This window comes from Hemiscyllium ocellatum, chromosome 2, assembly GCF_020745735.1.
Source record: "Hemiscyllium ocellatum isolate sHemOce1 chromosome 2, sHemOce1.pat.X.cur, whole genome shotgun sequence".
NCBI classification, from domain to species: domain Eukaryota; kingdom Metazoa; phylum Chordata; class Chondrichthyes; order Orectolobiformes; family Hemiscylliidae; genus Hemiscyllium; species Hemiscyllium ocellatum.
Genome location: NC_083402.1, coordinates 634574 through 660239, shown reverse-complemented (window position 1 = coordinate 660239; position 25666 = coordinate 634574). Strand labels below are relative to the sequence as shown.

Below are 25666 nucleotides of genomic sequence, written 5' to 3'. Positions count from 1 at the left end.
TCTAATTTGTTCTGTTTTGTGATGACAAAGGTGTCATCTACATAGTGGACCCAAAGTTTGGGTTGGCTGGATGGGAGGGCAGCTTGTTCAAGTCTCTGCATTACTGCTTCCACTATGAGCCCTGGTATTAGTGATCCCATAGGTATCCTGTTGACTTGTTTGTAGGTTTTGTTATTGCAGGTGAAGTGGGTGGTGAGGCACAGGTCCACTAGCTTGAAGATATTGTCTTTACTGATGAAGTTGGCACTGTCTGGTATTTGTGGTTCTGGTTTTCCTAGTAGTGATGCCAGTGTTTCTTTGGCCAGGTCAATATTAATTGATGTGAACAGGGCTGTAACATCAAAGGACACCATTATTTCACCCTTTTCTATCTTGGTGTCTTTGATGGTGTTCAGGAATCTTGGGTGGAGTGAATGGAGTGATGTGAATATTCAATTAGGTGTTTTAGTTTTTGGTGGAGTTTAGTTTCCTTGGCGAATCTGAATGTTGGTGTACCAGGTAGGGATACTATGGGTTTGAGAGGTACCCCAGGTTTGTGTATTTTTGGTAATCCATAGAAGCATGGTGTGTTGAATCCATCTGGTTTCATGTTTTGGAAGTCTGTCCTATTTAATTTTTCTGATTTTTTTTAAAAAATGCTGTGAGAAAGAGTAGTTGTGAGATTGGGTCTATCGCCACCTGCTGATAAGTGTCAGTATCTGCAAGCAGAGCATTTGCCTTTTTAAGATAGTTGGATTTGTTTAAAATAATGGTCATGCGTCCCTTGTCTGCAGGAATTACTACAAGGTTTTTGTCTTTCTTAAAGTCTTTCTAAAGTTTTATTTTCTTGAACATCAAATGTGTTTCCTTCCATTTTTGGCCTAATGTAGGTACAAAAGCTTGTGTTATGGTCTGCTGTGTTTCCTCTGATAGACCATTATTTTTTAATGTGGATTCAAATACTGCAAGGAAGTCCTTTTTACTTGCATCTTTGTAATTGTAGTTTTAACGAGCTACATCACACAACTGCACACAAGAACTACAAACAGCAGAAGAAAAATATCTATGCAACGTTTTCAATCCACTGAAACAAGCTCAAACAACCAGACACAACGCAACCAAAATCTATCGCTACATCACCTTACATCAAAGACATATCAGAAAGGACTTCCAGACTACTCAAACCCCTTGGCATCATGGTAGCCCACAAACCTATCAACACACTTAAACAGCAACTAATGAACCTAAAGGATCCATTAGATACTGCCAGCAAAACTAATGTCATTTACAAGGCACCATGCAAGACTGTAAAACAATACCACAGCTGACAAACAAACAAACAGAAAACCTGCCACCAGGATACATGAACACCGACTAGCCACTAAAAAACACAACCCACTATCACAAGTTTCCATACACACAGACAAAGGACACCACTTTGACAGGGACAACACACACATCCTGGGACAGGTGAAACAAAGGCACGCACAAGAATTCTTAGAGACATGACACTCTAACCAGAACTCCATCAATAAACACATCAATTTAGCTCCTATCCACCTTCGCTTGAAAAAAAGAACCAGAAATGACCACCCACATTAAGAAATCAAGACCTACAAATAGAGAGACGGGACATACCACCAGTGCTTCGCTAGAGACTCTTACTGATGATGTTACCTCAGTGAGCTAACTTACGTACTTATCATCAACCTGAGCTACAAATCTTCTCAAAAATCGCACACGTTAAGGTAGATATGTTCCTAGGGCCTGAAGGGAATTATCCCAGGAGATTGAAGGAGAAAAGGGAGGAGACTGTTGAGGCCTTGTCAAGGTCTCAGAAGACTGGAGAATAACCGCTGTTGTTCCTTTGTTTAAGAAGGGCAACAGGGAAAATCTAGGAAATTATAGGCCAAGTGGTATATCAGCGGTAGAGAAATTAATAGAGCAGATTCTTAGGGACGAGATTTACATACATTTGAAGAAGAATGGACATACTAGGGGTAGCCAGCATGGCTCTGTGTGGGAGAATCTGCTCTCACATGCTTAATTGAGTTTTTTGAAAAAGTGAGAAAACAGATTGATGAGGGCAAAGGAGTTATTATTGTCTACATGAGCTTTCCTAAAGCATTTGACGTAGTCCCTTATGATAAACTAGTCCAGAAGACCAAATTCATGGCGAGTGGCAGGTTGGTTACAAAAGTTGGTTTGGCCAGAGAAGACAGAGGGTAGTTGTGAAGAAATACCTTTCTAACTGGAAATCAGTGACCAGTGGTGTTCAGCAAAGACGAGTATGGGGACCTCTGTTGTTTCTAATATATATATAAATGATTTGGTGAAAATGTTGGTAGTCTGATCGGTAAGTTTATAGTTTGCACAAAAGTTGATGGAATTGTGGACCATAAGGAAATTTGTCGAAGGAAGCAGCATAATTCAGATCAGTTAGAAAGATAGGCAGGGGAATGGTATATGGAGCTTCATTCAGGCAACTGGGAGGTGATGCACTGTGGGAGGTCAAATTCAAGAGGAAAGCACATTGTGAATGGCCAGACCCTTAGGAGAATTGAATCACTGAGGAATCATGAGATGCTAGTCTATAGTTCCCTGGAAGTGGCAACACAAGTAGATAAAGTGGTAAAGAATACGTATGACATGATTACTGACATTGGTCAGGGCATTGAGTATACAAGTTGACAAATCATGTTGCAACTGTGTATGACTTTAGCCAGACCACATTTGGAGTCCTGTGTGAAGTCTGGTTGCCACACTCTAGGAAACATGTAGAAGTTTTGGAGAGGATGCAAAAGACGACCACAGGATGCTGTCTGGATTGGAGTGTATTAGCTATAGTGAGAAGGTTGTTAAATTTGGATCGTTTTTGCTCAAGCATTGGAGGCTGATGGGTGATCTGATGCAAGGTATAAAATGATGACAGGCATGGATAGGGTGCATAGTCAGAGTCTTTTTCCTAAGGTGGAAATGTCAAATACTAGAGTGTATAGGTTTAAGGTAAGAGGGGGATCTTTAAAAAAGTTGTGCAAGGCAAGGTTTTTACACAGAGGGTGTTAGGTGCTTGGAACTCACTGCCAGGAGAGGTGAGGATTGAGAAACATACCAACCATGTTGGAATAGTAGAGCAGGCTCCATGGGCTGAATGGTTTAATTCTGCTCTTGTATCTGATGGTTGTATGGAAGTGGCAAATATATTTTCCTCTTCATAAATTCTGCTGGACTTGCTGAGTTTCTCCAGCACTTTATATTTTCATTGCAGATTTCCAGCATCTGTGGTATTTTGCTTTTATCTGAACAAGAATGAAATTGGCAAGAATAGTCCCTCATAGGGTGGCTGGACAAGTCATATGGGACAACTCAGGTTATGTTTTATATGAGCCAGTGCTGAGTGCTTTGATAAACCTGTGGAAGATTTCAAGAGAGACAGAAAGGAAAACTGTCTCTAAACATGAATCCAGCCTGGATCAGCAACATGGGAGCAGGAAGCATGAGGAATAACCAAGGATTGGGTTCCAACATTGGTAATGTTAGAGTTGGGAGGATGAAAATGCAGGTATGTTGATAGGAGGGTTGAGGGGTCTAGGAAGGTTAAAAAAGAAATGGGAATGTGAGTGATGGGTTTAGACTAGCAGCCAAAATGCAAACATAAAAGCATATATAGAAAACTCAAGCAAGAGAGGCCTAATAATGAAACAGATATTAAGATATACAAAGCATTAAAATTAAATGGGTGATTTAAACACAGATGGGAACACATGAATAGACAGATACACACAGACAGGTAGAGGTACACATAGACAGGTACACACACACACACACATGGCTATACACAGACATAAATATATACAGAAATCCATGCACATGGATCTACACATACACACAAATGACATCAATCTCCAGGAAAATCTGATATTTACAGTAAACTTAAAATGATATACAGTACCACATGATAACAGACACCAATTGCATAATGGCTTCATTCAGACAATCGAAGAAATCACGGAGGATCACTCCATCTTCTTTCATGTTTCCAATCACAAGACCAAAGCTCATAGAGAAAACGACGAGCCCCAGGGCATTGACTGCATTCACAGAGCCTGAGACTGGGATCACTTCCTCTGTTACCTCCAGCAGCAGATTCACAGCTTGTGAAAAGTTGCTCACCGCTGAACCTGAGCTGACACTTCCATTCTGTGCAATGATTGGCTTTATCTTTCTTATTCCATAGTTGGTTTTGAACTAAAAGTTGAGCAAATGACATGGAATGATTGATCAAAATGATGAACAGCAACAGAAACATAACAGGTACAGAAGTACAGGGGTCACCGATATACAAACATCTGACTTATGAAGGCTTATGCTCTCATACTTACAAATGTGATCCCATACAATAGACAATAGAGAATATGTTCAGGAGTAGGCCATTCTGCCCTTTGAGCCTACACCACCATTCATTATGATCATGGCTGATCATCCTCAATCAGTATCCTGTTCCTGCCTTATTTCCATAACCCTTGATTCCAATATCCTTGAGAGCTCTATCCAACTCTTTCTTAAACGAATCCAGAGACCAGGCCTCCACTGCCTCCTGGGGCAGAGCATTCCACACAGCCACCACTCTCTGGGTGAAGAAGTTTCTCCTCATCTCTGTCCTAAATGGCCTACCCCGTATTTTTAAGCTGTGTCCTCTGGTTCGGGACTCACCCATCAGCGGAAACATGTTTCCTGCCTCCAGAGTATCCAATCCTTTAATAATCTTATACGTCTCAATCAGATCCCCTCTCAGTCTTCTAAACTCAAGGGAATACAAGCCCAGTCGCTCCAATCTTTCAACATTAGATAGTCCCGCCATTCCAGGAATTGACCTCGTGAACCTATGCTGCACTCCCTCAATAGCCAGAATGTCTTTCCTCAAATTTGGAGACCAGAACTGCACACAGTACTCCAGGTGTGGTCTCACCAGGGCCCTGTACAGCTGCAGAAGAACCTCTTTGCTTCTATACTCAATCCCTCTTGTTATGAAGGACAGCATGCTATTAGCTTTCTTCTCTACCTGCTGTACCTGCATGCTTGCCATCATTGACTGGTGTACAAGAACACCAGATCTCTTTGTACTGCCCCTTTACCTAACTTGACTCCATTTAGGTAGTAATCTGCCTTCCTGTTCTTGCCACCAAAGTGGATAACCATACATTTATCCACATTAAACTGCATCTGCCATGCATCTATCCACTCGACTAACCTGTCCAGGTCACCCTGTAATCTCCTAACATCATCCTCACATTTCACCCTGCCACCCAGCTTTGTATCATCAGCAAATTTGCTAATGTTATTACTAATACCATCTTCTAGATCATTAATATATATTGTAAAAAGCTGCGGTCCCAGCACGGATCCCTGCGGTACCCCGCTGGTCACCGTCTGCCATTCCGAACGGGAGCCGTTTATCACTACTCTTTGTTTCCTATCAGCTAACCAATTTTCAATCCAAGTCAGTACTTTGCCCCCAATACCATGCTCCCTAGGTTTACTCACTAACGTCCTATGTGGGACTTTATCAAAGGCTTTCTGAAAGTCCAGGTACACTACATCTACTGGATCTCCTTTGTCCATCTTCAGAGTTACATCCTTAAAAAACTCCAGAAGATTAGTCAAGCATGATTTCCCCTTCATAAATCCATGCTGACTCTGACCTATCCTGTTACTACTATCCAGATATGTCGTAATTTCATCCTTTATAGTTGACTCCAGCATCTTTCCCACCACTGAGGTCAGACTAACTGGTCTATAATTTCCTGCTTTCTCTCTCGCTCCTTTCTTAAAAAGTGGTACAACATTAGCTACCCTCTAATCTGCAGGAACTGATCCCGAATCTATCGAATTCTGGAAAATAATCACTAACGCATCCACGATTTCTAGAGCCACCTCCTTCAGTACCCTGGGATGTAGACCATCAGACCCTGGGGACTTATCAACCTTCAGATCTAACAGTCTCTCCAACACCAATTCCTGGCAAATATAAATTCCCTTCAGTTCAGGTCCTTCAGCAACTGTTACCTCAGAGAGATTGCTTGTGTCTTCCCCAGTGAACACAGATCTGAAGTACCAATTCAACTCTTACAGGGCTCTCATTTTAAATATCCAACATATGAACATTTCCAGGTTAAGATACATTATCATTGGAGCGAGGAGTATGGAATGTCATTTATTGATAGAAAAGCCTGACTAAGTGACAGACTGGAATCTCTTCAAGGAGTTTGGGAGTTGCATATAGAATAGCAGTTACCCAGGAGGGAGTTACAGAGTGGAATCAACTCAAAGGGTTTAGTGAGTTTATATATAAAATAGCTGATACCTGGGAGTGTGTTACAGGCTGGAATCTAACTTAGAGGTTAATGGAATTTATATATAGAATAACAGATATCCAGAAGTGAGTTATGGACAAATTCAAACATAGGGTTTGGGCTGTTTTTTGTATAGAATAAAAGACACCCAGGAGTGAGTTGCAGAAGACTAGAATCTACCAACTACGGGTTGGTAGGGTAGAGCAGTTACAACCATAAGATAAAGGAGCAGAATTCGGCCATTTGACCCATCAAATCAGCAATCATGTCTGATATGTTTCTCAACCCTCTGCTCCTACCTTGTCCCCATAACATTTGATCCCCTTGCTCATCAAAAATCTATCTATCTCTGTTTTAAATGCACTCAATGATTTGGTCCACTGTGGCAATGAGTTCCACAGATTCACTGCCTTCTGGCTGAATAAATTTCTCCCTTTTTCAGTTCTAAAGGGTCGTCCCTTCACTCTGAGACTATGCCCTTGGATCCTTGTCTCTGCTACAACTGGAAGTATCTTCTCCACTTCCAGAGTATCCAGATCTCTCAACTTTCTGTAAGTTTCAATGTTATTCCCCTTAACCTACTAAACTCCATCAAGTACATACCCAAAATCCTCAACTGCTCTGCATATAACTAGCCCTTCATTCTTACAAACCTCCTCTGGACACCTGCCAATGGCAGCACATCCTTCCTAAAAATATAGGGCCAAAGACTGTTTACAATTTTCCAAATGCAGACTTACTAGAGCCTTATGTGGCCTTGGCAGTACATCTCTGCTCTTGTATTCCAGCCCTCTTGAAAATAATACTAATATTGCATTTGCCATCCAACTGCATAGCAAACCTTCATGTTAAGCTTAAAATAAACCTGAAGCCTGAACAGATTCCCTTTGTACTTCAGATTTGTGAAGGCTTTCCTCATTTAGAGAATAGTCTATGCCTGTACTCTTCCTACCAAAGTGCATTACCTCATATTTTTCCACATTGTATCTGTCACTTCTTTATGCCACTTCTTTGCCCACTGTCCTAGCCTGCCCAAGCCCTTGTGCTGCCTCCCAACTTCTTCACCACTACCTCTCCCTCCATCTATCTTTGTATCATCTGCAAACATAGCAACAATGCCCTCACTTCCGTCATCCAGATTGTTAATGTATAACGTGAACAGTTGTGGTCCCAACACAGACCCCTGCAGAGCTCCACTAGTCACCAGCTGTCATACAGTCACAGTCACAACATTATAAATTCATACAGCACAGAAAAGGCCCTTTGGCCCATCGAGTCTGCCTTGACAATAACTACCACTAAAAGTGTGCTAATCCTAATTTCCTGCACTTGTTCCACATCCTTGAATATTATGATATTTCAAATGCTCTTCCAAACATTTTTACAGGTTGTAAGGTTTCCACCCTCCAATACCTTCTCAGGCAGTTCATTCAGATTCCCACCACTTGCTGAGTGAAAAAGGTTTTTTCCCAATCCCCTCTGAATTTTCTGCCCCTTATTCTAAAATGATGCCTCCTTGTGATTGATCCCTTAACCAAGAGAAACAGTTGTTCTCTATTCACTCTGTCCATACCCATCAGAATCTTATACACCTTCATCATGACCCCCTCAGTCTTCTCGGCTCTAAATCTAAGCTGATCTAGTCTCCTTAAAGCTCCATTGCTCCATCACGGTGAACGTTCTCTTTATCCCCTCTAATGTTGTCATATCCTTCCTGTAGTGAGGTGACCAGAACTGCACACAGTACTCCAGTTGTGTCCTAACCAATGCTCTGTATACCTCCAACACTACCCCCTTGTTCTTATACTCTATGCCACCACTGATGAAAGCAAGTGTCCCATAAGCCACCTTAACTATCCCATTCACTTGTGCTATTGACTTCAGGGACTGTGAATAATTATCCCCAGATCCTTCTGTTCCCCTAAGCTAACCGGTGACCTATCATTCATTAAATACTCCCTCATTTTGTTTTTTCTTCCAAAGTATATCACCTCGCACTATTCAGGATTAAATACTGTCTGCCCATCTGATCAACCCATCTATATCTTCCTGTAACCTACTACCATCTTCTTCATTTTAACCACTCTACCAATCTTGGTGCCATCTGCAAATTTGCTTCACATTCCTCCCACATTTTCATCTATGTCATTTATGATATAACAAACAATAAGATTGCTGCACTGATCCTTGTGGTATACTGCTGAACAATGGCCTCCAGTTACTCAAATAACCATCTATCACAATCTTTTATATCCTATTACTAAGCCAGTTTCTGATCCACCTCACCAGGTTTCCCTCAATTCCATGTGCTTTAACCATGTCAATCAGTCTCCCATGTAGGACCTTGTTAAAAGCTTTGCTAAAATCCAGATAAACTACATCAACTGAACTTCCCTCATCCATACACTTGATCACCCTATTATCTTCCCACTCCCTTCTGCCATCAGCCAATCCTCTGTCCATGCTAGTACCTTGCCTCTAACGCCATGGGCTCTTATCTTATTTAACAGCCTCCTATGTGGCACCTTGTCAAAGGTCTTCTGGACAGCTCAATTGATCGCATCAACTGCCTTTCTTTGTCTAACTTGCTCATTACCTCCTCAAAGAATTCTAACATATCTTTCAGCCATGACCTGTCATTGCAGAAGCCTTGCTGCCTTGGCCCTGTTTCACAGTAACAGATACGCAGGGGTGAGTGTGCAGACTGGAATCTGATCCATGCTGTGAGTATTACAGAGATATGGCTACAAGGGGTTTGGGGCAGGGAACGAAGTAGCCAAGGAAACATGTCCCCTGTTGAAAGGACAGGCAGCTGGACAAAATGGGTAGCACTGCCTTTCTGGTTAAAAAAAAATGGAATTAAATCTATGGCAAGAAGTGATACAGAATCAGAAGCTAAGAATCTGTGTGGGTAGAGTTGAAGGAAAAACATACCCAGATGAGTATTATGTACAGACCTCGTAACAGTAATCAGGATGTGAGGCAGAAAATAAATCAGGAGACAGAAAAGGCAGGTAAAGAAGGCACTGTTATAATCATCAAAAAAACTTGAAAGAACTGCGGATGCCTGAAATCAGAAACAAAGACTGAATTGCTGGAAAAACTCAGCAGGTCTGGCAGCATTTGTGGAGAAAAATCAGAGTTAATGTTTCGGGTCTAGTGGCCCTTCTTCAGAACTGATGGTAGCTAGAAAAAAGGTTGGCATTTATGCAGTAGGTGGGGTGGAGGAAGAGGGGGGAGTGGGGAGGACTAAACAATAGGTGGAGATAGAGTCCATAGAGAAAGAACAACACTTGGACAGTCAGAGGAGTGGCTAAAGGTCATCCTGGGAGAATGTGGTGGCAGCCCATGTGATGACAAGGCCTGGTGTATGGGATAAGGACATGGAAGAAGATGCTCAGGTCCTAAAATTATTGAACTCAATATTGAGTTGAGAAGACTGCAGGGTCTCCAAATGGAAAACGAGGTGCTGTTTTTCCAGCTTGCACTGAGCTTCACCAGAGGACTGCAGCAAGCCTGAGACAGAGATGTTGGCCAGGGAACATGGTGATGTGTTGAAGCAAAAGGCAACTGAAGCTCAGGGTCTTTTTTATGGACAGAGCAAAAGTGTTCAGCAAAGCGATCACCCAGTGTAGAGCTGACCACACTGTGAGCAGCGAATACAGTAGACTAGATTGAGTGAAGTGCAGTTAAATCAATGCTTCACCTGAAAGGTGTGTTTGGGGTCTTGGATACTGAGGGAGGGAGGAAGTAAAGGGATCGGTGTTACACTTTCTATGATTGCAGGAGAAGATGCCATGGGGCAGTGGGGACATATTGAGAGTGGACCAGGTGTCTTGGAAGGAATGGTCTCTGCTGAAGGCTGACAAGGGACATGATAGGATTATGTTTATGGTATTGCCATTCTGCTGGAGATGGTGGAACTGGTGGCGAATGATCCTTTGAATCTAGTGGGGTAGTAAGTGAGGACAAGGGGGAGCCTATCACTGTTGTAGGAGTCAAGAGTGGGAGTGAGGGCTGAAGTGTGGGAGATCATAAAGTCATAGAGATGTACAGCACGGAACCAGACCCTTCGGTCCAACCCGTCCAAGCCAACCAGATGTCCCAACCCAATCTACTCCCATCTGCCAGCACCTGGCCCATATCCCTCCAAACCCTTCCTATTCATATACCCATCCAAATGCCTTTTAAATGTTGCAATTGTACCAACCTCCACCACATCCTCTGGCAGCTCATTCCATACACGTACCACCCTCTGCGTGAAAAAGTTGCCCCTCAGGTCTCTTTTATATCTTTTCCCTCTCACTCTAAACCTATGCCGTCTAGTTCTGGACTCCCCCACCCCAGGGAAAAGACTTTGCCTATTTAATCTATCCATTCCCCTCATAATTTTGTAAACCTCTATAAGGTCACCCCTCAGCCTCTGACGCTCCAGGGAAAACAGCCCCAGCCTGTTCAGCCTCTCCCTATAACTCAAATCCTCCAACCTTGGCAACATCCTTGAAAATCTTTTCTGAACCCTTGCAAGTTTCACAACATCTTAGTGAGCAAAGTTAGGGCACATGGTATTGGGGAGAAAATACTGACATGGATTGAAAATTGGGTTGGCTGATAGGAAACAAAAGTAGAAATAAACGGCTCCTTTTCGGAATGGCAGGCAGTGACCAGTGGGGTACCATAGGGATCAGTGCTGGGACTGCAGCTTTTTACAATGTACATTAATGATATAGATGAAGGTATTAAAAGTAACATTAGCAAATTTGCTGATGACACAAAACTGGGTGGCAGGGTGAAATGTGAGGAGGATGTTAGGAGATCACCTGGACAAGTTAGGTGAGTGGACAGATGCATGGCAGATGCAGTTTAATGTAGATAAATGTATGGTTATCCACTTTGGTGGCAAGAACAGGAAGGCAGATTACTAACTAAATGGAGTCAAGTTAGGAACAGGGGCAGTACAACGAGATCTTGAGGACCTCCTTTTTAAATTTCTGCCTAACTCTCTGTAATCTCCCTTCAGAGTCTCCACCTTTTCCCTTCCAATGTCGTTGGTTCCAATGTGGACAATGACCTCATGCTGGCCCCTCTCCCCCATGTGAACATTCTGCACCCTCTGAGACATCCTTGATCCTGGCACCAGGGAAACAACACACCATTCTGCTTTTTCTCTGCTTGCCACAGAAACATCTGTCCGTACCTCGGACTACAGAGTCCCCTAACACAATTGATCTCTTGGAAACTGATGTATCCCTCATTGCATTAGAGCCAGTCTCAATACCAGAAACTTGGCTGTTTGTGCTACGTTCCCCTGAGGGTCCATTACCCCCTACATTTTCCAAAACAGCATACCTGTTTGAAATGGGTATATCCACTAAAGACCCCTGCCCTAGGTGCCGACCTCTCTCACATTTCCTGGAGTTAACCCATCTATGTGACTGTATCTGAGACTTTCCCCTCTTCCTATAACTGCCATCCATCACATACTGTTGCTGTTGCAAATTTCTCATCGCTTCTATCTGTCTCTCCAACTGATCCACTCGATCTGATAAGATTCGCATCCAACAGCATTTATGGCAGATATAATCCGCAGTAACCTTTAAACTATCTTTAAACTCCCAATCTGACAAGAAGTACATATCACTGCAAAGGACAAGGCCCTGTCAACCATGGTGCTGAGGAATCCTCACTTGAGCAAGAAGGTGGACATTTTGGAGACATTTCAGAACCGATACAATGAAAATGGAGGTACTGGGAGAATGGAATAAGAAGTAGGGCATGAGGATGTTTGGTCCGCGTAACTGTGGGAGTCAGCGGGTTTGCAGTGGATATTGATGACCAGCCTATCTCCAGAAATAGACACAGAGATGTCAAGGAAGGGAAGGGAGGAGTCAGATATGGACCAGATGAAATATTAGTGGAAATTGAAAGTGAAGTAGATTAACGTTTTCAATTCCGGACAAGAGAAGGAAGCAGCACTGATGAATGTTATCGATATACTGGAGAAAGTTGTGGGTGGTGGTCAGGTAGGAATGTTCCACATACCCCACGAAGAGACAAGCATCACTGGGGCTAATGCAGGGACCCATAGCTGTACCTTTGACATGAAAAGCAAATGAAGGTAAAAGAGAAGTTGTTTGGGGGAGGACGAGCTTGACCAGGCAGAGGAGGCTGGTGGTGGGTGGGGGCAGTTCAAGCTATTTTTCTAGCAAGAGGCGGAGAACCGTGAGACCATTCTGATGGGGAATGGGTGTGTAAAGGGATTGCACATCCGTGGTAAAGAGGAGGTGGCTGGAGCCATGAACGGGAAATTCTGAAACTAAAGTAAAGCATCAGAAGAATCACGGAGGTAAGTGGCAATGATCTGGACAAGGGAAAAAAAGTCAGCACGAAAAAATATCAAATTGAGGTAGGAAGTTAGATACAGGCCTCTTTCCAGTATTTAGGATATGGGGAAGAAAATAAATCAGGAGATAGAAAAGGTATGTAAAAGACACAATGATCATGGTGGACTTCAAAATGCAGGTGCACTGGGAAAATCAGATTGATAGCTTGAAAACTAACTTGTTGAACGTCTACAAGAGGTGTTTTTGGAACAGCCTTGTGGTAAGGCCCACTAGGGATCAGGCAATTCTGTATTTAGTGATGTGTAATGAGACAGACTTGGTCAGGGCACTTAAGAGGTGAAAGAATTCCAAGGAGGTAGTGACAATGACATGATCGAATTCACCTGCAGTGTGAGAGAGAGAAGTTGGAATCAAATTTAATGGTTTTACAATTGATGACTACAAAGACAAGAGGGGGGAGCTGGCCAGAGTTGATTGGAAGGAGATCTAGCAGAGAGGTCGGTGGAGCAACAATGGCAGGAGTTTCACAGATAAATTCATTCCAAGGAAGAAGAAGCATATCCAGGATAGTGTGAGGCAACAACGGCTAACAAGGCACAACATAAAAGCAAAAGGGAACAATGTGGTGAAGATTTGTGGGATGCTAGAGGATTTGGAAGTCTTTACAACCAACTAAACAAGCAATAATGGGGGAGAAGATGAAATATGAGGATGAGCTAGCTAGCAATATAGGAGAAGACTAAGAGCTTTTAGCTATCTAGAGATAAGAAAGAGGCAAGAGTAGACATTGGATGGTTGGAAAATGAAGCTGGAGAAGTAGTATTGGGGAATGCAGAAATGGCAGAGAAACTGAAAAAGTACTTTGAATTAATCTTCATGGTGGAAGACTCCTGCACCATTCCAGAACTTCAAGAGTCAGGGGCAGAGGTGAGTGTGGTGGCCATCACTGAGGTGAAGGTGCAAGAGAAGCTGAAAGTTCTAAAGGTCGATAAATCACCCAAATCAGACAGATGCACCCCCTGGTTCTGAAGGCAATACCCGAAGAGATTGTGGAGGCATTGGTAATGTTCTTTCAGGAATCCCTGGAATCAGTGAGGATTGGAAACTGGCTAAAGTAACACGCATGAAGAGAGGGACGCTGAAGATTATAGGCCATAGTGGGTATGGTTTTTACAGTCCATTATTAAGGATGTGATAGCACAATACTGAAAAGTGCAGACTAAAATACTGTACAGAAATAGACAAGTTCTAGAAAATGGGGTTGAGAAACACAGCAGTCATGATCAAAAGGCAGTGCAAATCCAATGGACTGAATGGCCAAATTCCTCTTCTATATTGTATGATCTTACACAGATTCTGCGGAAGGATACTCTGTAGTAAAACAAGAACAAGTCAATCCAGAGTTTACTAGACAAAGTATATAAGAGAGAGTATTGGATCCAAGGAAGAGGCATTCAAATTGACTAGAGGAGTGGGGCAGTTTGGAATTCCACAAAGGAGGACAAAGGTGTTGATTAAGAAAGGGAAAACAGGATACAAGCCTAAACATGTAGGGAATGTATAAAATGAAAGTATGTTTTTCTATAGGTACATTACAAGAAACAGATTGGTGAAGACAAACATAGGTCCCTCACAGTCAGAAACCAGGAAATTTATAATAGGAACAAAGAAATGGCTGGTCGATGAATATATACTTTGGCTTAGTGTTCAAAAAGGAGTAAAAGGGCAATACTGAAGAAAATCAGAATTATAGGGAAATAGTGGGATTGAAGGTGATTAAATCCTCAGGCCCTGTTAATCTACATCCCAGAGTATTTAAGGAAGTGACCCTAGAAATAGTGGATGCACCAGTGGTCATCTTCAATGTGAGTTGAACAAGCAGAATGAGTGGGCAAATGCATGGTAGATATAGTATACTGGAAATAAATATGAGGTTATCCACTTTAGAAGCAGATAGGAAGGCAGTTTATTATCTGAATAGCTATAAAGTGAGAGAGGGGAATGTGCAATGAGACCTGGGTGTCTTTGTACACCAGCCACTGAGGGTAAGCATGCAGGTGCCTCAGGTAGTAAAGAAGGAAAATGGTATGTTAGCATTCATACCAAGAGAATTCAAGTCAATGAGCAGGGATGACTTGTTACAGTTATGTAGGGCCTTGGGGAGACCAGAACCTGGAATATTGTTTGAAGTTTTGGGCCTCCTTATCTGAAGAAGGATGTTCTGGCTATGGAGAGAGAGCAGTGAAGATTTACCAGACTGATTCCTGAGATGGAAAAGCACAGCAGGTCAGGCAGGGTACTGAGGTGAATGATTAATAAGGATTACTTTGACTAGCAGAGTAGGCTTGAAGGGCTGAATAGCCTTCTGCTGCTCCATTTTTTACATTTCAATATACCCTGAAAAGATTATTCAAAGGATTATGTAAAACTTCCAAAGGACATGTTAGTGTATGGATAGCTGGCAGATGACATTCAATGAGGAGAAGTGTGACGTGATGCATTTGGAACAAAGAACATTGTGAGACTGTGTGAACTAATGGATGCTGTCTGGACTGGAGGGCATGTCTTATGAAGAAAGCTTAAGGGAGCTAGGGCTTTGCTCAATGGAGCAAAGGACGAGAGGTGATTTGATAGAGGTGTACAAGATTACAAGGGCCTGAAATGGCTATCACGTGGGAGCATAATTTTAAGGTGATTGGAGGAAAGCTTAGGGGAGATGTCAGAGGTAGGTTCTTTACACAGAATAGTGAGTGCGTGGAATGCACCTCCAGCAGTGGTAGTAGAGTCAGAGACATTAGGGACATTTATGTGACTCTTGGATAGGCATCTGGATGATAGTAAAATATGTAGGTTAGTTTAATATTAGTGTAGGATAAAAGGTTAGCACAACATCAAGGGCCAAAGGGCCTGTACTGTGCTGTCTTGTTCAATGTTGTATATTCTGTGTTCTAAATAGTAAACGTAAAGTGGGTCCAGGAATAGTTGGGCCTGTGTATGTGCACATCATTGACGCTGGCATACAGTAATAATGCTTAAAGTATGTTTTTTCCATTCAATTATGGTTATTGCTGACTGGTTCAGCTTTTATCCCCAGTAGCCCTTAAGAAGATGATTGGGAGAAAGTGAGGACTGCAGATGCTGGAGATCAGAGCTGAAAAATGTGTTGCTGGAAAAGCGCAGCAGGTCAGGCAGCATCCAAGGAGCAGGAGAATTGATGTTTCAGGCATAAGACGTTTCCTGAAGAAGGGCTTATGCCCGAAACGTCAATTCTCCTGCTCCTTGGATGCTGCCTGACCTGCTGCGCTTTTCCAGCAACACATTTTTCAGCTTAAGAAGATAATGATGAGCTGCTTTCTTGAATTGGTTCAGTCCATGTACTGTAAGTAGTCCCACAATGTTGTTAGGGAGGGAATTGTTGGATTTTGACCTGGTGTGTAGAAAGAATGGCAAGTCAGGAAGTTGAGTGCACTTTAGCTATCAGATCATAGAGTACACAGGGTGAGGAGGTAATGTTGATCTTGTATAAGATGCTAGTTAGACCTCAGCTGAAATGTTGTTTACTCTTCTGGGCACCATATTTGAGGAAGGATATAAAGATGTTAAGAAGAATTGAAAAGACATTTATAAGAATGGTTCCAAAGATGAGGCACTTCAGTTGTGAGAACACATAGCCATTAGACATGTGAACAGAAGTAGGCCATTTAGCTTATCAAGTCTGCATTACCATTCAATGAGATCATGGCTGATCTGATCATCTTCAACTCTACTTTCCTACCTTTTCCCTATAACTCTTGATTCCCTCATCTCTGAGTTTCTCCTCATCTCTGTCTTAAATGTGTGACCTTAAATGTGTGTCCAAGACCACAGCACAAAAGGAACTAATCTTTCCACATCTACCTTGTCAAGTCCCTTAAGAATCTTGTACCTTTCAATAGGTTACCTCCCAATACTCATTATTCCAATAAGCATAGGCCCAATCTACTCAGCCTTTCCCCAAGATAGCCCACCTATCAGCCTAATGAACCTCCCCTGGACTGCCTCCAAATTCTCCAACCTTTCCTTAGATGAGGGATCCAAAGCTGTTCACAATATTCCAACTGTGCTCTGGCTAGTGCCTTGTGTGGTTGTAGCAAATTCTTCCTACTTTAAAACTCCACTCCCTTTGAGCTAAAGGGAATTCTAACATTCTATTTTCCATCCCTATGATGTGGTGAATTTGGATGTTCGCTTTTTGTAATTCATGGATAAGGATTCACAAATCTCAATGTTCTGTTGCTTTTAATTTAAATAATATTCATCTCCTCTACTATTCCTGCCAAAGTGTATAACCTCACATTTCCCCAGACTATATTCCATCCACTAAGTTTCTCCCCACTCACTTAACCAATCTAAATCCCTGAACAGACTCTTCTTGTCATCTTCATCACTTGCCCTCCCCCCCTATTTTGTGTCATTTTGAGCTTTCCAACAGTAATCTCAGCTGAGCTGATCTGTTTGTGGCAGAATACTTCATTTGAGCACCACAATTCCCCAGATGTTTCCTGAGTCCTGACTCCAACATTTAACTGCCCAGTAACTTAGCTATACTACATTCACCTTAATTATCAGTCATTTGTATATTGTAATGAATTGTGGACCCAGCACTAATCCCTGTGGCTCTCTCCTGGTTACAAGGTGACATCCTGAAAACTCATCTTTTGGCTCACGATAAAAACAAAGAACTGTGAGACTATAAGAAATAGGAACAAGAGTTGGCTGTTTGGACCCTCGAACCTGCGCTGCTTCTCAGTAGGATCATGGCTGCTCCAAAAGGCTTCATTTTCCAACCCTTTCCCATAAACCTTGATTCCCCAATGATCTGCTTAACTCAGCCTTATATATATATATATATACACACACACACACACACACACACACACACACACACACACACACACACACACACACACACACACACACACACACACACACACACACACAAGGAGGCTGCCCCCACAGGTCTCTGTGTCAAGGGGTTTCAAAGACTCTCAAATTTCTGAGAGAAGAAATTCCTCCTCATTTTAGTCCTAAATTGGTGCTCTTTTATTCTGAGACTATGCCTCTGGTCCTAGACTCTCTGATGAACACATCCTGTCAGTGTTCACCCAGTCAAGCCCCTTAAGAACCCCATATGTTTCAATGAGATAAGCTTCCATTCTTGTAAACTCCAGGGAATAGAATCCTAACATTTGTTCATAAGAAAATCCTTCCATACCAGGGATCATCCTCACAAAATTTCTCTGAACTGCCTCCAAAGAAATAGTATATTTTCTTAAATGAGGGACCAAAACTACTCACAGTACTCTCGATGTAATCTCATCAGCACCTTGGACAGTTGCAATAAGATTTCCCTACTCTTATACTCCAACCACTCCTTGAAAAAAGGGTCAATATTCAAATAGCTGATTACCTGCTGTCCCTGTGTGCTCAGTTTCTATTTCATGCACAACTTGCCACCAAGTGCCTTTGTTTTCCAGCTTTCTGCAGTTTTTCACTGTGTTCTTTTGTTCACCTTTCCAGAATATGAATAACTTCATATTCTCCTTATACTCCACTTACTACTAACCCCAACCCTAACCCAACGTGCCAATTTATGTTAATGTAAGAAATATAACTGGTAGTTTACTTGTATAATGGAAGATGAATCAGAATGATTTTTTTCCACATTAAATCTGAACTAGTTCAGTACATTCCTGCTCGTTTCTTGCTGACTTGACGCCTACCTGTTTAAAGCAAGCCTCCACCAGGTTTGGGGGGAACATGTTCCTGTGGAGCAAAGAAATCATTGTTACTAAAGAAATCTCGACTGGTACATTGTGAATTGTCTGCCAGACTGGGGTCTTCTGGCTATTTATCTTGCCAGTTTGGTCCAAGAATCTCACAGTAGTTCCTGTCCAGCTATTAACCTCCCAATCTCACACTTAAAGAGGTAAATCTATCCAACGTCCATTCCTGCTGCCCCTGATTGAAACACTAGGTTTGAACACAGCTGTCTTAGGGCTGCTTCCCAATAACAGGTGACTGAGCGGTCAGTTACCCCAGTGTGATTGACTACTCAGACTCACTCCAACAGCTCTGTCACAAACACTGTCCAGATGCAGAAAGCTAGAACTTCTAGTTCTGATGAAGGGTCACTTGACCCAAAACATTAACTCTGAGTTCTCTCCACAGCTGTTGCTACACCTGCTGAGCTTTTCCAGGAATTTCTGTTTTTGTTTCAGATTTACAGCATTTGCAGTTCTTTCACCTTTTAATTATGTAGAAAGCCAATTAGAAACAAATTCAGATGGAGAAATGTTACTGGGTATGAGAAAAAAAATCCTTGGAGAAACATTCCCACAGGAGAAGATGCAAAGTATTACAAAGGTGAGTATTAGTTGTACATTAATAAGATTTAATTATATTCAGGGATTCATTGGGGATTCATTTGAATCTCTGTGGATAGACACAGACTGGATCACTCTGTAAAATGTGTAACTCTATAAAGAACGGCCAGAAGTTCGTAAAGCTCGCTTTTTGTTCTATCGGTCACCTCTGAAATGAGAATGTACAAAGGGTATTTGATCCAGATTAGTTAATGATATCATAAGCAAAGGTGCTCCGTAATATTGGTGATTGTAACGTGATCACATTCAGTTTGAGGTAGGGAAGTATGGACCTAAGACTGTTGGTGGACAATGACAATGAGCAAGGTATGAAAACAGAGTGACCAGTGTGAACTTGGAACTAGATTAAGAGGTAGGTCAGTCTAAATTCAGTGACAGGCATTTAAGGAGATATTTAATAACACTCAGCAAAGGTACATGCACATAAAAAGAGGGAGAGGTTCATGTACTGGTAAAATCACTGGGCTGGAAACCTAGGGCCACCAGTCCAAAGATCTGAGAAGTGGATTTGAAACTCCCCATGCAGGTAGTAAAATTTGAATTCAATAAAATCTGGGATAATATAAAAATCTATGGGCAACCTTGAAGCCTTGGTCAATTATAAAACCCCATTGGGCTTACGACTGTCCTTTAGGAAAAGAAAGCTTCTTTCCTCCCCAAACAGAGGAACTGATTGATTAATGGTAATATTGCTAGACTATTAATCCAGATATTCAGCTAATGTTCCAGGGATGCGGTTCAAATCCCACCACAGCAGGTAGTGGAATTTCAATTCAATTTAAAAATCTGGAATTAAGAATCTAGTGATGACAATGAAACCATTGTCAATTGTCGGGAAAACCCATCTGGTTCCCTCAGGTCCTTCAGGGAAGGACACTGCCATCCTTACCTGGTCTGGCCTACATGTGACTCCAGACCCACAGCAATGTGGTTGACTTTCAACTGCTCTCTGAAATGATGGAACAAGCCACTCAATTGCTCCAAAGTCCCAATAAAGAAATGAAATTGGACAGACCACCTGACATTGACTTAGGTGTCAGAAGAAAAGAGAACAGCAGAAACAGCCCTGTTGACCCTGCAAAGTCCTCCTCACCTGGGGCTGGTGCCAAAATTGGGAGAGTTGTCTCACAGATTAGTCAAGCAACATTCTGACCTAGTCATCTTGATGGAATCATACATGGAACATAGAACACTACAGCACAGGAACAGGCCCTTCAGCCCAAAGTGTTGTGCTGAACATGACCATAAATTAAACTAATCCCTTCTGCCTGTCCTTGGGCAATATCTACACCTTGCACATTCATGTGCTTATCTAAAAGGCTCTTAAATGCTCCAATGCTTTCTGCCTCTCACCACCCTTGGCAGCACAGTCCAGACTCATACCACTCTCTGTGTAAAGCATTTGCCCCTGCAACTCCTTTGACCTTCTCCATTTCACCTTAAATGCATGCCTCTAGTTTTAGACATTTCGACTCTGGGAAAGAGATTCTGACCATCACCCCTATCTATGCATCACTTAATTTATAAGCTTCTATCAATTCTCCCCTCAGCCTCCACTTCTCCAAAACAGGGGTTTATAAATGATCTAGAGGAAGGACTTGAAAGCTGGGTAAGCAAGTTTGCGGATGACACAAAAGTCGGTGGAGTTGTGGATAGTGAGGAAGGAAGTGGTAGGTTACAGCGGGATATAGATAAGTTGCAGAGCTGGGCGGAAATGTGGCAAATGGAATTCAATGTAGCTAAGTGCGAAGTCGTTCACTTTGGTAGGAATAACAAGATGATGGATTACTGGGCTAATGGTAGGCTACTTGGTAGTGTGGATGAGCAGAGGGATCTTGGTGTCCATGTACACAGATCTCTGAAAGTTGCCACCCAGGTAAATAGTGCTGTGAGGAAGGCATATGGTGTACTGGGCTTTATTGGCAGAGGAATTGAGTTCCGGAGTCCTGAGGTCATGTTGCAGTTGTATAAGACTCTGGTGCGGCCTCATCTGGAGTATTGTGTGCAGTTTTGGTCGCCATACTATAGGAAGGATGTGGAAGCTTTAGAACGAGTGCAGAGGAGGTTTACCAGGATGTTGCCTGGAATGGTAGGAAAATCTTATGAGGAAAGGCTGAGGCACTTGGGGCTGTTCTCATTGGAGAAGAGAAGGTTTAGGGGAGATCTGATAGAAGTGTATAAGATGATTAGGGGTTTAGATAGGGTAGATACTAAGAACCTTTTACCGCTAATGGAGTCAGGTGTTACTAGGGGACATAGCTTTAAATTAAGGGGTGGTAGGTATAGGACAGATGTTAGGGGTAGATTCTTCACACAGCGGGTTGTGAGTTCATGGAATGCCCTGCCCGTATCAGTGGTGAACTCTCCTTCTTTATGGTCATTTAAGCGGGCATTGGATAGGCATTTGGAAGTTATTGGGCTAGTATAGGTTAGGTAGGATTCGGTCGGCGCAACATCGAGGGCCGAAGGGCCTGTACTGTGCTGTATCCTTCTATGTTCTATGTTCTATGTTCTAAAACAATCTAAGTTTTTCTAGCCTGTTCTTATAGGTCCTCTAATCCAGGCAGCATCCTGGTAAATCTCTTCTGCCCCCTCTCCAAAGCCTCCACATCCTTCCTGTAATGTGGTGACCAGAATCGAGCGCAGTACTCTAAATGCAGTCTCACCAAAGTCTTACAAAGCTGCAACATGACATCCTGATTTTTGCACTCAATTTCCTGACCAGTAAAGGCAAGTAAAGACACCTTCTTTGCTGCTATATCCACTTGTGTGGCTACTTTCAGGGAGCGATGGACTTGAACCCTAAGGTCCCTCTGTATATCAATGCTGTATAGGTTCTTGCCATTAACTGTATGCTTTTCCTTAACATTTGATCTTCCTAAGCACAGCACCTCACACTTACCCAGATTAAACTCCATCTGCCATTTCTCTGTCCAAATCTACAACTGATTTATATCCTGCTGTATACTTAAACAACTTTCTACATGACCCGTGACTCCACTAATCTTTGTATCATCTGCAAACTTACTAACCCACCCATCCACCCATCTATATTTATATATATATATATATATCACAGACAGCAGAGGTCCCAGAACAGATCCTTGTGGAACACCACTAGTCATGGACCTCCAGCCCAAAAACACCCTTCCACCATTACCTTGTATGAGCAAGCCAATTCTGAATCTATGCAGTCAAGTTACCGTCAATCCCATGCAGCTTAATCCTCTGGATGAGTACACCATGTGAGACCTTGTCAAAAGCCTTACTATAAATCCATGATGGCAACATCCAATGCTCTACCCTCTTCGATCACCATTGTCAACTTCTTGAAATGTTCAACCAGATTAGTAAGACATGACCTGCCATGCACAAAGCTGTACTGACTGTCCATAATTAGGCCACGCTTTTTCAAAAGAATATTAATCCCATCATAAGAATTCTTTCCAATAGCTTCCCAACCACCGATGTGAGACTCACCAGTCTATTGTTTTCTCGATTATCCCTATTTCCCTGATCAGAGGAGCAACATTAGCTACTTGTCAATCTTCCAGGACCTCTCCAGTGGCTAGCAAGAATACCAAAGATCTTGGACAACGCCCCAGAAATCTCCTTTCGTGCCTCTCTCAATAACCTGGGGTAGATACCATCATTCCATTGGCACTTATCCACCTTAATGTTCTTCAAGAGACCCAACACCTTTTTTTTCTTGATCTCAAAATGTGGTAGCATATTATCATACTCCACATTAAGCTCACTATCCTCCATATCCTTCTCCTGGGTGAATACTGACACAAAGTACTCATTTAGGATCTTTCCCACACCCTTTGCCTCCAAGCACAAGTTCCCTCCTTTATCCTTGAATAGTCCTACCTTCTCCCGAGTTATTCCTTTGTTTTTAATCTATGTATCGAATGCCTTGGATTTTCTTTAGCTCAGTAGGTCATAAAACAGACATTGTCCCAGACCCCACCATGACCATCCCTGGATATGTCCTGTCCCACCAGCACGACAGACCCAGCAGAGGTGGCAGCACTGTGGGATACAGTCGGGAGGGAGTTGCCATAAGACCATAAGACGTAGGAGTGAAAGTAAGGCCATTTGGCCCATCGAGTCCACTCCGCCATTTAATCATGGCTGATGGGCATTTCAACTCCACTTACCCGCATTCTCCCCGTAGCCCTTAATTCCTTGTGACGTCAAGAATTTATCAATCTCTGCCTTGAAGACATATAGCGGCTCGACCTCCACTGCACTCTGCGGCAATGAATTCCACAGGCCCACCACTCTCTGGCTGACGAAATGTCTACGCATTTCTGTTCTGAATTGACCCCCTCTAATTCTAAGGCTGTGCCCATGGGTCCTAGTCTCCTCGCCTAACGGAAACAATTTCCTAGCGTCCACCCTTTCCAAGCCATGTATTATCTTGTAAGTTTCTATTAGATCTTCCCTTAACCTTCTAAACTCCAATGAGTACAATCCCAGGATCCTCAGCCATTCCTAGTATGTTAGACCTACCATTCCAGGGATCATCCGTGTGAATCTCCACTGGACACGTTCCAGTGCCAGTATGTCCTTCCTGAGGTGTGGGGACCAAAACTGGACACAGTACTCCAAATGGGGCCTAACCAGAGCTTTATAAAGTCTCAGTAGCACAACAGTGCTTTTACATTCCAACACTCTTGAGATAAGTGACAACATTGCATTCGCTTTATTAATCACGGACTCAACCTGCATGTTCACCTTTAGTGAATCCTCGACTAGCACTCCCAGATCCCTTTCTACTTTGGCTTTATGAATTTTCTCACCGTTTAGAAAGTAGTTCATGCTTGTATTCTTTTTTCCAAAGTGCAAGACCTCGCATTTGCTCACATTGAATTCCATCAGCCATTTCCTGGACCACTCTCCCAAACTGTCTAGATCCTTCTGCAGCCTCCCCACTTCCTCAGTACTACCTGCCTGTCCACCTAACTTTGTATCATCAGCAAACTTCGCTAGAATGCCCCCAATCCCTTCATCCAAATCATTAATATATAACGTGAACAGCTGCGGCCCCAACACTGAACCTTGTGGGACACCACTTGTCACTGGCTGCCATTCCGAAAAATAACCTCTTATCCCAATTCTCTGCCTTCTGTCAGACAGCCAATCCTCAATTCATATCAGTAGCTCACCTCGAACACCATGGGCCCTCACCTTACTCAGCAGCCTCCCGTGTGGCACCTTATCAAAGGCCTTCTGGAAGTCTAAATAGACCACTTTCACTGGGTTTCCCTGGTCTAACCTACTTGTCACCTCTTCAAAGAATTCTAACAGGTTTGTCAGGCATGACCTCCCCTTACTAAATCCATGTTGACTTGTTCTAATCCGACTCTGCTCTTCCAAGCATTTAGAAACCTCATCCTTAATGATGGATTCTAGAATTTCACCAACAACCAAGGTTAGGCTAATCAGCCTATAATTTTCCATCTTTTGTCTTGATCCTTTCTTGAACAATGGGGTTACAACAGCGATCTTTCAATCATCCGGGACTTTCCCTGACTCCAGTGACTTTTGAAAGATCTCAACCGATGCCTCCGCTATTTCCTCAGCCACCTCCCTCAGAACTCTAGGATGTAGCCCATCGGAGCCAGGAGATTTATCATCTTTAAGACCTTTTAGCTTTTCTAGCACTTTCTTTTTTGTAATGGCAACCATAGTCAACTCAGCCCCCTGACTCCCTTTAATTGTTGGGATATTACTCATGTATTCCACTGTGAAGACTGATGCAAAGTACTTATTAAGTTCTCCTGCTATTTCCTTATCTCCCATCACTAGCCTTCCAGCATCAGTTTGAAGTGGCCCAATGTCTACTTTTGCCTGTCGTTTGTTTCTTATGTATTAAAAGAAACTTTTACTATCATTTCTAATATTACTGGCTAGCCTACCTTCATATTTGATCCTCTCCTTCCTTATTTATCTCTTTGTTATCCTCTGTTTGTTTTTGTAGCCTTCCCAATCTTGTGATTTCCCACTGCTCTTGGCCACTTTATAGGATCTCTCTTTTTCTTTAATACATTTCCTGACTTCCTTTGTCAGCCATGGCTGTCTAATCCTTCCCTGGTTAATCTTTCTTTTCTTGGGGATGAACCTCTGTACAGTGTCCTCAATTATACCCGCAAACTCCTGCCATTTTTGCTCTACTGCCTTCCCCGCTGGGCTCTGCTTCCAGTCGATTTTCGTCAGTTCCTCTCTCATGGCCTCACAATTACCTTTATTTAACTGTAACACCATTATATCCGATTTTGCCTTCTCTCTTTCAAACTGCAGACTGAACTCTACCATATTATGATCACTGCTTCCTAAGTGTTTCCTTACTTTAAGATCTTTTATAAAGTCTGGTTCATTACAAAGCACTCGATCCAGAATAGCCTGCTCCCTTGTGGGCTCCATGACAAGCTGTTCCAAAAAGCCATTTTGTAAGCATTCCATGAATTCCCTTTCTTTGGATCCACTGGCAACATTATTTACCCAGTCCAGCTGCATATTGAAGTCCCCCATGATTACCGTGACCTTGCCTTTCTGA

The 25666-nt window shown here is 42.6% G+C and overlaps 1 protein-coding gene across 2 annotated transcripts in view; it reads right to left on the bottom strand.

Moving 5' to 3' along the window:
• The window catches only part of LOC132826326 (excitatory amino acid transporter 1-like), a 168272-nt gene that overhangs the window by 61578 nt on the left and 81028 nt on the right, over nucleotides 1-25666 (bottom strand). The window contains exons 5-6 of one of the 2 annotated variants that reach the window (XM_060842168.1): nucleotides 18439-18481; nucleotides 3932-4227 (exon numbers count right to left, since the gene is read on the bottom strand). The exons of the other annotated variant lie outside the window; for it this stretch is intronic. Of the exons in view, the coding sequence (XP_060698151.1) occupies nucleotides 3932-4227; nucleotides 18439-18481 (339 nt within the window). The remainder of the gene's footprint in view (nucleotides 1-3931; nucleotides 4228-18438; nucleotides 18482-25666) is intronic. 2 annotated transcript variants of the gene reach the window in all.